The sequence below is a fragment of the Eublepharis macularius genome, chromosome 4 (assembly GCF_028583425.1).
Source record: "Eublepharis macularius isolate TG4126 chromosome 4, MPM_Emac_v1.0, whole genome shotgun sequence".
Classification (NCBI taxonomy): domain Eukaryota; kingdom Metazoa; phylum Chordata; class Lepidosauria; order Squamata; family Eublepharidae; genus Eublepharis; species Eublepharis macularius.
The window spans coordinates 47,348,993-47,361,709 of NC_072793.1; the positions used below are offsets into that span (position 1 = coordinate 47,348,993).

A 12,717-nucleotide genomic window follows, 5' to 3' on the forward strand; every position below is an offset into this window, starting at 1 on the left:
GCTTGGCCTCCACCAGCTGAAAAAATGGAGAATAAAATCTGAATCCTGCCCTACTAGGGTTGTCCGCCACCTTATCTTGTCGAGCTGTGTCTGCTGCTATTGATTGCCTCCATCTAAATGTATATTTTTACATGTGAAGTTTTTAAAAATCTATTTATGGTTTTAATTGTATAAATTAATTTTGTGTTTTAAAATATTGTAATCCACCCCAAACCCTTCGTGGGGAGGGCAGAATAGAAATCCAAATGAAATAAAATAAAAAATTGCACCCTTTGGCCCAGGAAGAAGTATACCGTGGCTACCCTGCCCCCCGCCATCTGTGTAGCAGTGTCTCACATTTTTAAGACCGTTGTGTATGTTCTTTCATTTGCCTGGATTGTGTGCATGGATTTTTTTTAAAGTGAACAAAAGGACGGCTGACTCCAATAGCGGTGTCTGTCTCCAAGTCCATTATGTGGAGATTGCACTGGAAAATACCTGAGCTTTTAAATGTATCTTTTAAAAAACCCCATGATGAACTCCATTCCCAGCCATAAAATACTTTGTTTTAAATTATAGGAAAATATATCTCCAAAATAAAAACATTATGGTGAGAAAGGATGTCTGGAGTCCCTATCACAGCTATCAAATACATAGTTAAGAGATTTTTTTTTAAAGCACAAAAGCTCTAAAAGAGTCTGATGCTTCTTTTTAAAGTGTTCTCTTGTCAATTAGATATCAAACTCCAGATTATTCAAAACTTGACAGTGTTATCCTTTTTATGATGTTTAGTTTCTATTGAATTGTTGGCTTCCACAGAGAGTTTGTGTTATGGGAATTAATCTTTGTTTATAGTTAACATAGGCCTTGAGATACTACCCAAGAGACAATTGAAATGTTGAAGTCAAAACAACCCAACTTCTGCTGTACTGAGTTAGAACAACAACTGACCCTTGTGGACCCCTGGATATGGTGCTTATTCAGACCTGTTAGTGATCCCAGGGTTTAGCACGCAACAAGTCAAACTAGTAGGTTCTTGTTATGTAAGATTTCGATGTGAAGGACTAGAGATCAGAGTTGGAAGGTCTGGTTCCCTGAAAGTGACTCACTTTCTAGGAAGCTGAGAGCAGTGAGCAGCAGAAACCCTTTTCAGGCCTGGAAAGAAAGAATTTTTGTGCTGGATGCTGGTGAAAATAGAATCCATCCTTCTAAATGAAAGCCTGTTCCATCCCACTTCTACAAGAAGCCGCTATCTATGTCTGGCCCATTCTGTAACTTGTCTGCAGCCTCCGTCTTGAGACCCCTTTTGTATTGTAATAACATTGGCAGAAATTGCTTGTCCAGTGTGCAGTCCAGCTCTTCCCAACTTGTATTACTGTCTCTTGCTGCAGGTAACTTTCTTCAACCCTGTCATTGAACGCATTCCCAAGCTCCAGCGACAGAAGAAGATCTTCTCCAAGCAACAAGGTAAGGAATAAGATTGCCTAAAGGACAGCTGGACTTATCACTACCAAGGCTTGTCTGGTCTACTTGGGTGCTTCCTTTACCCAGAGTCTGTCTCTGTATCAAAAGACGAGAGAGAAGTATATGTGTATTGTTCTACATGCTATGCTACTCTCCCCAGATCACTTACACAGATGTAGCTTGCCATCACTGGCAGTATTAATCCTTTTGTGCTGAAATTCAGACAACATTGGGAGCAAACTGAAGGGAGGGGAGAGGAAACTTCAGCTTAGTGGTTATTTCCTGAAAGATACACCACTTTTCTCCCCAGTTGTCCTTCTAGTAGCATAGGGTGGAGTGTTGCAAGTCCCGGGGATGATTTTAGCAAAAGACTTTCTCCAGAGTGATTGAGCCAATTTTAAAACATTTTATTTCTGTAGACAGTGGAGACACAGGAAAACAAAACAGGCAAACAGATCCAACAAAATAAAACAATGTTTCTGGCCAAAGGAATGTTAGCAAACATCCCTAGCTGACTTGCAGCGCTATTGCAATGCGAGGGTAGTCTTCTGTGGGTGTTCAGTGGCTGAAAGCTGCCAACTTGTAAAATCTCATCCTTCCCCACCCTCATTTTAGGAGTGTAGGAGAAAAGAGGGATTATGGCTTGACCAGTCTGAAAGGGTGCATTAGTGAAATTTTCTCACTGTAAATATCGAGATCAATGAAATGGCTTTCCCAGGATCATGTTGGCACTTTGTGCAGTTTGGGATGAGGTGTAAAATGTGTGTAAAGTGTGCAACAGGTGTAACCTGGATCAGTTACAGCTGGCTAGCCCATTAATTAGCTATAGATAGTCCTATTGTCATTAAAAGATGTATGCATCAAGTGTTAGTCTGAGAAGAGAGGTATTAAATCCCTTATCTGCTACATGAACCTTTGTGAGAAAGAAGAGTTATAAAGGAAGTAAATAAATATGATAAGCTGCAAATAAAGAAAATGGAGTATTGTGTTTCTTTGGCCATCCCAAACTGGAATTCATAAAGCCAAAGAGATGTATTTCTCCATCACATACATAGTAGCCCTGAGAAACTTCATTAATGCTTTGACAATCCATATGGGATGGCCTGGCATTGCATTTGGAAGTTGTATGTTGAGATGGGGGAACAATGAGGAAAGCACAGGAATGCAGTGAATTATATGAACAAATGCCGAATGAATGAACTGAATGAACAAATAATGATGATTCCACATTGATCAGCTAAGGTGGAATGGGCCAAAGGTAAAGAATTGAATTGAATGCGTCATGGATTTCTGACAATAGTTTAGCAAGTGAGAGAGGGCAGTTAGCTATAGAACAGTAGCAAAGAGTCCAACAGCACCTTTAAGACTAACCAACTTTACTGTAGCATAAGCTTTTGAGAACCACAGTTCTCTTCATCAGATGCATCTGAGGAAGAGAACTGTAGTTCTCGAAAGCTTATGCTACAGTAAAGTTAGTTAGTCTTAAAGGTGCTACTGGACTCTTTGCTATTTTGCTACTACAGACTAACACGGCTAACTCCTCTGGATCTATAGAACAGTGGTACTGTAATGTAGATTAGTGTTATGTTTGGTGAAGAATAGGTGTGGCCAGTATTTCTGTTGATGGTTAGGAGGTGTGGAGCTCATGGTATATTGTTATGCATGAATCTTACTGCTATTTGGAAAGAGTAGTGTGTGAACTGAGAGAATAGTGGCTGTCCTAAGACCACTTACATTGCAATCCTATGCAGAGATACTCCAGATTAATACCATTGACATCAATGTAGGTGAGGTCATGTCACAGTCTTCCTTCTTAGTCATTATGACATACTAGCTCTAAGATATCTGCGTCTCTCACGTGACACATCTTCTAGTAGAGCTAATATTTGCATTTGTGTGCACAATATGTTTGGATTTGGAATGGTGGTGGCATTTTGTGGGAAGAGGAGCAGTATATTTATCAGTCTTAGATCTTTCAGAAGTGAAGCCATTCATGACTGTATTACTGTTTGCATCAGTGAAGTTTGAGGACTTGCCTTCAGTATTGGCTAATGTACCTTGCCCATTCCAGTTGCCCCTTTTAGCTTGTGATTCTTTATCCTTTGCTTGTTGGCAGCCTGGCTATCACAGTGCATGAACTGATATGACTATCTGCCCTGCCCCCTCCCCTTTTCCTTCTCAGGGAAGGCTTTCCTGCGTGCCCGGCAGATGAACATTGATATTGCAACATGGGTACGGCTCCTGCGACGCATCATCCCCACTGCCAACACCACAGGCACCTATAGTCCCTCAACACAGATGACCCCAACATCTGGCTCAGAGAGTAGGCATAGTCTCAACTCTGGGTGAGTGTCCTGTACTGTTAGTGGGCAGACAGTTGGCACTGCAAAAAATCTCAGCTTCTGTCTCAAGTTCCTGTATTTTGAGTTATTATTTTTCCATTTATTATCAAGGATTAGAAAAGTTAGGATTGGAATATGAGGAACAATATTTTTGTGGGGACAGTGTTGATGCAAATATCACATCTCCTGTCCACGAGAGGTAGCCCCTTCATGTTTACAGGTTTTCAGCCAAAATTGCCACCATTTTCACCATCACAGTAATTGTTATAATATAATCTGTTCTTTTTAAATGGAGACTGAGAATATAAGGATTCTGATTTCTTTTGCATTCATGGGGGCTGTTGTAGCCATGCAAGTTTCCTAGATCTCCTGACAATTCCATTCCATTCGATTCCCAAAGCATTCCCAGTCTTTTCAGCGAGCAAGCGGTGGTCTTTCTCCAAGGCACAGATACTTTCCTACATTTCACATACTGTCCAGCCAGGACACTGTCTGCATCTGCTGTGGGATGTTGGGGGTGCCTGCATGCTCTGAAGACATGGACCTGGGCATTGCTTGCCACAGCCCCATCTTCTCTCCAAACAGCAGTTCTTACTGTGATTTTTGCCTGGATTCTCCAGATTGGCATTTTTCCCTCTCCAGGGACATTGCTATTGAGAAGCTGAGCTTGGAAGGGGACCGATTGCAAGTGGAACAAGTAGACCAGGATGACAATGAGCTACCTAATAAGGTCTTGTTGGTAAGTGTCTATTTTTGGTTTGGTTGCCCCAGGAGTTAATTTTTGTTTCCTGTGTCATAAACACCAGAATGTTGCTTGGAGCGTTTGTCTCCAGGTCTCTCCAAATTGTTCGTCTGTTTGTTTCTTCAGACCCCACGGGTGGGCGATGAAATTCCTTTCCAGGTGGAGCTGGGCTCAGGAGGTGAGGCCAGAGGGTCTGACAGTACTTTTCACAGGTAGGGAATGTGCAGCCCCCCTACCCCCTACATGTACACCGGCATCCATGTCCTTGCTATCTTCCTGTCTCACCCCATTGTAATTGCATTTCCTTGCTGAGTCCTAGATTTGCTCCCTTCATCTGAACTGGTCTCCTCTAATTGAGTTGCCTCCTGCTCTCAATAGATCATACCCACAGCCCTGGAGACCTGCTGAATTGAATCAAGGACAATTACGTCTCCAAACGAAATATCCAGTCTCCCAGGAAATCAGTCTAAATTGCAACAATTGCACAGTTGTGCCTCATCTGTCCTTCAAGAAATTGCTTCATTTTTGGAGATCAGACACACAGTATACATTGTTGCTTGGGAAACAAATTTGTTTCTCCAGGTAACAGGGCTGTGGTGATTTGCAGTGCTTTCTGTAATGTGTATGTACAAATACCACAAACGCTTTTTGGAATATTGCCTTTGACTCCACAATGCCCACACTGTGTTATGCTGCATCTGCAAATGGGATTCTCATGGGAAGCCAAAGTAGTTAAGGCTCAAGGCAAAATTAGGAGAAACTGTTTTTGAGTCCCCACTTGCCTTCAGTTGTTTTTTTCCTGACTCCCATTATTACATGCATCCAGAATTCACTGGAGGGGCATGGGATGAATGATGGTAGCCCTGCCCCAACTCTACATACCTTCCACTCACCTGAACTAGGCCCTTTTATCCTAATGAACACACGAAGAATCCTCGTCTTACTCAGCCCGTATATAAGAGTAATGTTTCAGCTTGTGTAAGGAGCATATATTAGAAACCTGTTCTGCCACAAGAATGGCCATTATTTTGTCCCTCTTGACATCATGGATGTTGATGTTGGTTATGATAATCTGTTCTTCTGCCCAGATGATCTCACCCCTGGGTGACTGGAAATACCATCTGTGACTTGCTCTTTCTGTCTCAGCAGCATCCTTAGAAAAACACCTCTCACTATGGATGATTTTCGATTTGCAGCTGTGCTTGGTCGTGGCCATTTTGGCAAAGTAAGTACTACATGCCCACTTGGGGTTCAAACCATGTCCTCTCCCCAGTTCTTCCAGCTGCCCGTCTGTCATCAAGAAGCATACCTACCTTTTCCCATCTTGACGGTCTGTCTGCCAGACCCAAGAGCCCTGTTCCCTCACCTCTTCTACTTTTGTCATTGAGCAAAGACATCCCAGAGATACTAGTGAACTTTACAGAAACTTTGACTACGACTAACCTTGTCTTGCTGGTCATCTTGAATGTAGGTGCTACTGTCTGAGCTACGTCGGACAGGGGAGCTTTTTGCTATCAAAGCCTTGAAGAAGGGTGACATTGTTGCAAGGGATGAAGTGGAGAGGTGAGTCTGTCTAGCAGCCAGGCAAGGTTGTGGTGCTGGGATGGTTGGGGATTTGTTATGAAAACCTCTTCTTCTTCTTTTTTTTTAATTGATATTTCTGGTGCAACAGTAGTATTTAATTTGGAGCACAAGTGTAGCCAGTATTGGGCTTTGATAGTGTTGTTTTGGTGAGAATGCACTTATGTATGCAAAGGGGGGAGTGTATGCATACACACAGGTTGAAAAAAGCATGCTACTACTGCTGCCCAGAGTAGAAGTGGCTCCAGTCAGATAGGTGCAGGGGTTCCAAAACTGCCATCATCTCCTGTGTCCCATGATCACCCAGCTGGCTTGCACCATCTTCACCTCAGCCCCTGACTTAATTGCTGCCCTGTTCTTAGCAGGGAGATCCTAGATCTTCCAACTGCATGGAATGCCAGTAGTGCAATGCCTCTTCATATAAATGAGAGTTGAAGTGCGTATAAATGGGATGAAATGCTAGGAACTGTGTGCAATTGCTGGCATGTATATTTTGCTGTGTGAATAAGAAGGCTGACTGGACCAGGTAGGTCTCTGCTTCTAAATATGTGCCATTTGAGTGAGCTGGAACCTGTATGTTTCCTGTCCAGTTCCAACAGGGGTGATATGAAAGCAGTAGTTCATATGGTTGGGTTCAAGTCAACTCATGGCTACCCCTTGTCCTGACACGGTCTTTTTCCTACTAGCCTGATGTGCGAAAAACGAATATTTGAGGTTGTGACCCATGCCCGGCACCCCTTCCTAGTGAACCTCTTCGCCTGTTTCCAGACACCTCAGCATGTCTGTTTTGTAATGGAGTACACAGCAGGTGGAGACCTTATGATGCACATCCACACAGATGTATTCACTGAACCACGTGCTACGTAAGTTGAGAGCCAGGGGAAGGGAGGCACATGCGGCACTATGAAACGGAGCAAGAGTTTTTCTAAAGCATCTTGCTCAGTGTGATTTATGCCACTCCTCTTCAGCACACTGAGATCTAGTTTCATCTTGTCTACTATTTTGCATTTCCAGCACCGTTTCCAACTCTCTGGATCCTTTACACTGTAGTCATGGGTGTCTTCCAGAGTATGGTTGGGCATTGCCTCTTCTTGAAAAAGTCTTTCTGTTTCCTTCTGCAGATTTTATGCTGCTTGTGTAGTCCTAGGGCTGCAGTTTCTTCATGATCATAAAATCGTATACAGGTAAGTTACACCCGGGGGGGCCGTCATCTTAGTCAATTCCCTTCCTTCTACTGTTGTTTCCACATCCTTTCACTTCTTAATGCTCTGGACTAGTTTCCCTGCCCTTTTCCTAGGAGCAGTGAGCTGTCAGAATGAACATGGTTCATCCTGTCTCTCCTGTGGAGGACTGCATGGTGGTTATTATAACAGCATCTTTGTGTCTTGTCACTAAAATGTAAATGCAAGATTAATTATATTGTGCCTCCAATTAATGGCAGGTACCAAAAGATTCTTCAGAATTCTGCCTCAAGTTCTCTTACCTTTCAGGGACCTGAAGCTGGATAACTTATTGCTGGACATGGAAGGTTTTGTGAAAATTGCAGACTTCGGCCTCTGCAAGGAAGGTGATTGTGTGTGTGGCGGGGTGGGGTGGGGATAGATCCCACCATAGTAGGCACAGGATCCCCTAAATCAAAATGCAAATAAAATACATCCTACAGAAGTGACAGGGAACTAGCAGCCATCCTGCTGAGCACTAAAACAATCTGCAGTTGCTCCAAGAAGGGGAAGGGGCTTTGAGCAGGGCTGTGGGTGAATTAGCCATGTTTTAACAACCATTTTGTTCTGTGCTGCCAGGGATGGGATATGGTGATCGCACCAGCACATTCTGTGGGACACCAGAGTTTCTGGCTCCTGAAGTTCTGACAGACACTTCGTACACACGAGCAGTTGACTGGTGGGGCTTGGGTGTACTTGTATATGAAATGCTTGTAGGGGAGGTAAGTTCACCATGTGACAAAGGAAACAGGGTATATATGTGTGTCAAGACTGGGGTTGTTTATTGGTGGTGAGGCATAGGCAGGGTTGGAAATCCATCCTGTTCGAGGAAAGCAGAAATTGGGCATTTTGAAAATACTAAGCTAGGCTTATTCCAAACAAGCAGCTGGTTTTACAGTTCCTGGAGTGTGTAGAACTGGCTTAGAGGGATGCCTCTGGTGATGTAGGAAGAACTGTTTTCAGAGGAAGAAATTAATCTAAGGGATTATGGGAGACTTAGTTTTTGAGGGGGCCTGGTTTAGTTAACAGTTTAGGTAACAGAAATTAATTCTGAGGGAGATTAACAAGACTGGTTTAAATAGTGCCCCCATCAACTGACCCTGCCTCCATTCACCTTATAGTCCCCCTTTCCTGGAGATGATGAAGAGGAAGTATTTGACAGCATTGTGAATGATGAAGTGCGCTATCCTCGCTTCCTTTCTACAGAAGCCATTGGTATCATGCGCCGGGTGAGTTTGGGTGTTCTTTTTTGCCTATCCTAAGGATAGCCAGAGCCAAAGTCTAGGATTACCAAGGCATTCATAATAAGGGAGTGCAAGCTCTGTAAAAAAGGGGGAAGATTTGGGATCTTATCCAGAGATGCAGCATTCCGTTGCAACTCTTCTTTGTCTTGCTCCAAGATGATACAAGAAGGGACAGAGAGAGCCACGTAGAGCAGATTCCTGTAGGGCTGCGCAGCGGGTCGGTATATATTAACAGCAGATTTGCTTGTCCATGTGACAGTCTGATAACGTGAAGGTCTTTATTCAGTTGCTGCGACGGAACCCAGAGCGGCGCTTGGGCTCCAGTGAGCGTGATGCTGAAGATGTGAAAAAGCAGCCGTTTTTCAGGGTCAGTATAAGTCTGTCCATACTTGGTTTATACTCTTCCTTCTATATATCCTGGGAAAGGGCTGCCCAATTTCTTAGCAACTCAAAAGCATCAGCTTGGAGCTACACTGGGCTTCATTGTAACCTGTTACTAGCACAAGGAGATTCTGTGATAGCCACATCTTTCCCTAAGGCTGGAGACAGACTTATGTCACATTAGAGCTGTAAGAATTACTGAGGCATTGGTGTGTGAAACAGTTTGCATACTCACCAAGTGCTGTATAAATATTAACCATTATTATTAGCCAGCGATGTTCCTGCATGAAACTCTTACCATTGCTACTAAAGGGAAGTCTTTTTTCCCTTTCTGTGTATACACCAGCATCCCTGCCCAGTGAGGAGAAAATAAATTTTGAAAAGAGAGCCCCTCGCTGAGCTTGCTGGCTTATACCACTGTGTACTATAATGTTCACTATATCTTCCCAGTACCTACCCTATAGCTTCTCTTGCGGACTCTCCATGCTTCAAGCTAAGTATATTTGGTTTTGGTTCCCTCTCCTCTGCAGAGCATCGAGTGGGAAGCCCTGCTGGCCCGTAAGATCAAGCCACCATTTGTGCCAGTAATCAAGGGCCGAGAAGACATCAGCAACTTTGATGAGGAATTCACAGCTGAGGCACCTATGCTGACTCCGCCCCGTGAATTACGGCCCCTCACCCAAAAGGACCAGGATGCCTTTAAGGACTTTGACTATGTTTCTAATGCCTGCTAGCTCTGGCAGTGGGGGGTGAGGAGATCCCCAACAATACTGCCAGCCTTATAGGGCAGGATTCTGCTCCATTAGTGACTCATATGCTTGCTAGCCCTGCCTGCTAGCTCTAGGGGTGGGGCTAGGAAAGCCCAGCAACACTGCCAGCCTCATGGGGTAGAGAAATGTTCACCATCATGTACCAGGTCTGCAAATAGGTAGGGAAATACTTCTGCATGCTGCAGGATATGACATCAAGCATGCAGATACCATGGACACATGCTAGTTCCAAGGAAGTGGCAAGAGACAGGCGGCCAGCCCCGTCTAGCAGGTAATATTGACTGAGAGATTTGAGCAATGAAGTCTCAGTGAAAACACCTTTTCTTCATCTGTTCCCAGACTTCCTACTGAACCAAGCAGAAATAATTTTCCATAGTTAGGGGCCCATGGGTGTTGAAACCAGAGAACCATTCCCTAACCCCAGCACACACATCTTAGAGCCTCCAACATGGAAAAAAGTACAAGCAGTGTTGCAAAGAAACAGCTTGCCCTGCTGGTACTGTTCTCAAAAGCTTTTTATTCAAATCCCTAACCCTAAACGAAAACCCCTTACTCCTTTTCTGCACCATTGCCATGTACCTGCCTGTAAAAGTCCTGCAACCTATTGGTAGGTTCATTCCCACCATTTGGAAATGACTGAATTATACTACATTTCCTTCCTATATCCTCGCTCACTTTCTGAGACTTATCTACTGCTGTGCTAACAGACTAACTCAAGTGTAGGAAGCAGACAGGGTTTTGAGACCCTTGTCCACATTCCTCTCCTGGTTCCATTCTGTAGCTTTTGAACAAAAAAAGTCTGTTTTTGTTTTCTACTGCTGCTGACATCCTCATTCTTTCCTTGATCTGCCAATGAGAGAAGTCAGTGGATATCTAGATCCCACTCACATGCATCCCATGTTGATCAAGATGATATACTGTAGAGTTGCCAAGACTGGTGAAAAAAATGTTCAGTCCCTTTACCAGTGCCTTAATGTGTGGAAATGGGCAGCTGAAACTTTTCAAGGCATGGAGGTAAATAACATCCCATCAAAGGGACAGGGCGCTGTTTCTCCTGGTAGTTGGTAAATCCGTGTGCAGGGCTGTAGGCAGCTCTGAACCTGAGCTCTGACACTTCAAGGTTTTATTGTGAAAGGGACAACACAGGCATGGGAAAGAGTTGTGAGTAGCCTTTATGGGGTAGGCACCATTCTACACAATCACAGCAAAATTCTTCTCAAAACATGAACAACAGTGGGAAGCTCCATCTGCACTTACACACAGCTGGTCCTTTTTGAAATATCCCCAGTAGACTCTGTCCAGCAACCTGGGCACTAATCATGTAAAGTTAGCCCAGCCCCCTTTCTTCAGTGCCTGTTGGAAGAAGTACTATTTTTGTTAGCTTGTCCTTGGCACTGTTTCCTCAGTGTAAAACTAAACGTTTCTTAAAAATGTTGACCTAGTATTTTTGAGCACAGAGAAATTAGTAGGAGTAAGCAGGACTCGGTGTTACTCAGACATAGCTCTCTCCGTAGCATATTAGCTTTTTTTTATTTTCTAGACAAGTTGAATCCTTGCCTGGTGCTGCAAGCTACATCTGAGATGGATGCTATGGCTCATATCCCTCTACTGCTATGGCATCCTTTTTATGTGATTAGGTAACCTGGAATAATTATCATCAGCTGTTTCTTTATTCAGCCACTAATGTTGATTAGAAGCTCTACTCCAGGAAAGAATGGGAAAATCTGCCTTTTTACTATTCTTTGATTGCACTGATTGTGAGTACGAAAGGGTTGTTAAGGCCTGTTAAGGAGTAACTAATCCTGATCTTCTTGAGTAGGCACCCCTTAAGTGGCAAGGTACATGTTTAAAGCTTGACTAAGAGGCTGTAGACTATATCCCTTCCCTTATGAGTACAAAGGAGCAGGGCCTCATTGCTTATACACAACACAGCTCTTTCTCGAACAGACTTGTAATCTCCAGTTCACATATAGGGTGCTCCTTTTATGAAGCACTCTCCTTTTTCAACCTTAGCTTTTCCAATCCCATTCAGTCATGTTTCAGGCTTGAAATTCAAGAGCTGGCATCCATTTGCCTTTGAAGAAAGGCTCCAGTCTGCAGTGCTGGGAGAGAGAGTTCAAGCTTCTACAGTACAATCCTAAGCAGAGGTGTACCTTTCTAAATCCAGTGAAGTCAAATAGTCTTAGAAGGATGTCACTGTTTTGGATTGTGCTGTTAGAAAAGCAACCATGGGCTAGCTTGAGCGGGGGGGGGGGGGGTTCTGTGTAAGTTGCTGCTTCAGGGAAAGTAGAACTGGTTTTGTTTGCATTGTGAGGGAAAGGGTCCCCCATTTAAGCAGCCCTGCTGCCAAGAATGTGAGCAAGTCAGAGGGCTACAGAAGACCTTGTGCTTACATGGCTCCTTTAAGTACCATGGGAGATTTCATGCTGCCCGAGTCCTTGTATATCTCTGCTTTACATTGGCTCTCCACCTTTCCCTTTTTTAAACACACCATTCCAGAAGATAAGCCTAGCCCATTTTTTTTTTAATTGTAGTTGTAATCTATTTTAAAAGCAGCACTTCTGGTTCTGTTCTCAATTCTGGGAGGGAGGGCCTTGTGCGCCACAGCTTTGGGATCAAAGACTCCAGTGTTTCAGCCTGGAGAGTAGCATCTGTTCCTAGATAATACGCTGTTGACTTCCTTTGTGCCTCTTTTTCTGCTTTGTTGTCTCTTATCTTTCCTAGAGGACATATCCATGCTTAGTTATCTATATGGATTTTGTGCTAGAAGGTGCTTTCATGCTAAGGACTTGAAGCTTTGTCTTGTCTACTGAGTTTCCTTTCTTAATGTAACTACCTCTGTTGCCTGACCAGAATCACACTGTGGCCACAGAAATGCTGCCTGGATTCGTAACTTCTCTACTGTCAAGTCATTGAGTTTTAAACTGTATGCTTGTCAATACAAAGATGCCTAGACCAACACAGGCATGTTGAAGAACGTGTGAGAGAAAAAGC

At 43.6% G+C, this 12,717-nt stretch overlaps 1 protein-coding gene across 2 annotated transcripts in view; it reads left to right on the forward strand.

Annotated features, from left to right (window-relative positions):
* The window catches only part of LOC129327451 (serine/threonine-protein kinase N1-like), a 79,170-nt gene extending 68,050 nt beyond the window's left edge, over positions 1 to 11,120 (forward strand). For both annotated transcript variants that reach the window (XM_054976103.1, XM_054976102.1), the window contains exons 10-22: positions 1,371 to 1,446; positions 3,626 to 3,788; positions 4,428 to 4,524; positions 4,654 to 4,739; positions 5,677 to 5,752; positions 5,999 to 6,090; positions 6,795 to 6,971; positions 7,230 to 7,292; positions 7,599 to 7,675; positions 7,908 to 8,050; positions 8,450 to 8,557; positions 8,859 to 8,939; positions 9,484 to 11,120. In XM_054976103.1, the coding sequence (XP_054832078.1) occupies positions 1,371 to 1,446; positions 3,626 to 3,788; positions 4,428 to 4,524; positions 4,654 to 4,739; positions 5,677 to 5,752; positions 5,999 to 6,090; positions 6,795 to 6,971; positions 7,230 to 7,292; positions 7,599 to 7,675; positions 7,908 to 8,050; positions 8,450 to 8,557; positions 8,859 to 8,939; positions 9,484 to 9,687 (1,443 nt within the window). In that variant the 3' untranslated portion in view covers positions 9,688 to 11,120. The remainder of the gene's footprint in view (positions 1 to 1,370; positions 1,447 to 3,625; positions 3,789 to 4,427; positions 4,525 to 4,653; positions 4,740 to 5,676; positions 5,753 to 5,998; positions 6,091 to 6,794; positions 6,972 to 7,229; positions 7,293 to 7,598; positions 7,676 to 7,907; positions 8,051 to 8,449; positions 8,558 to 8,858; positions 8,940 to 9,483) is intronic.
* Positions 11,121 to 12,717: the final 1,597 nt, after the last annotated feature.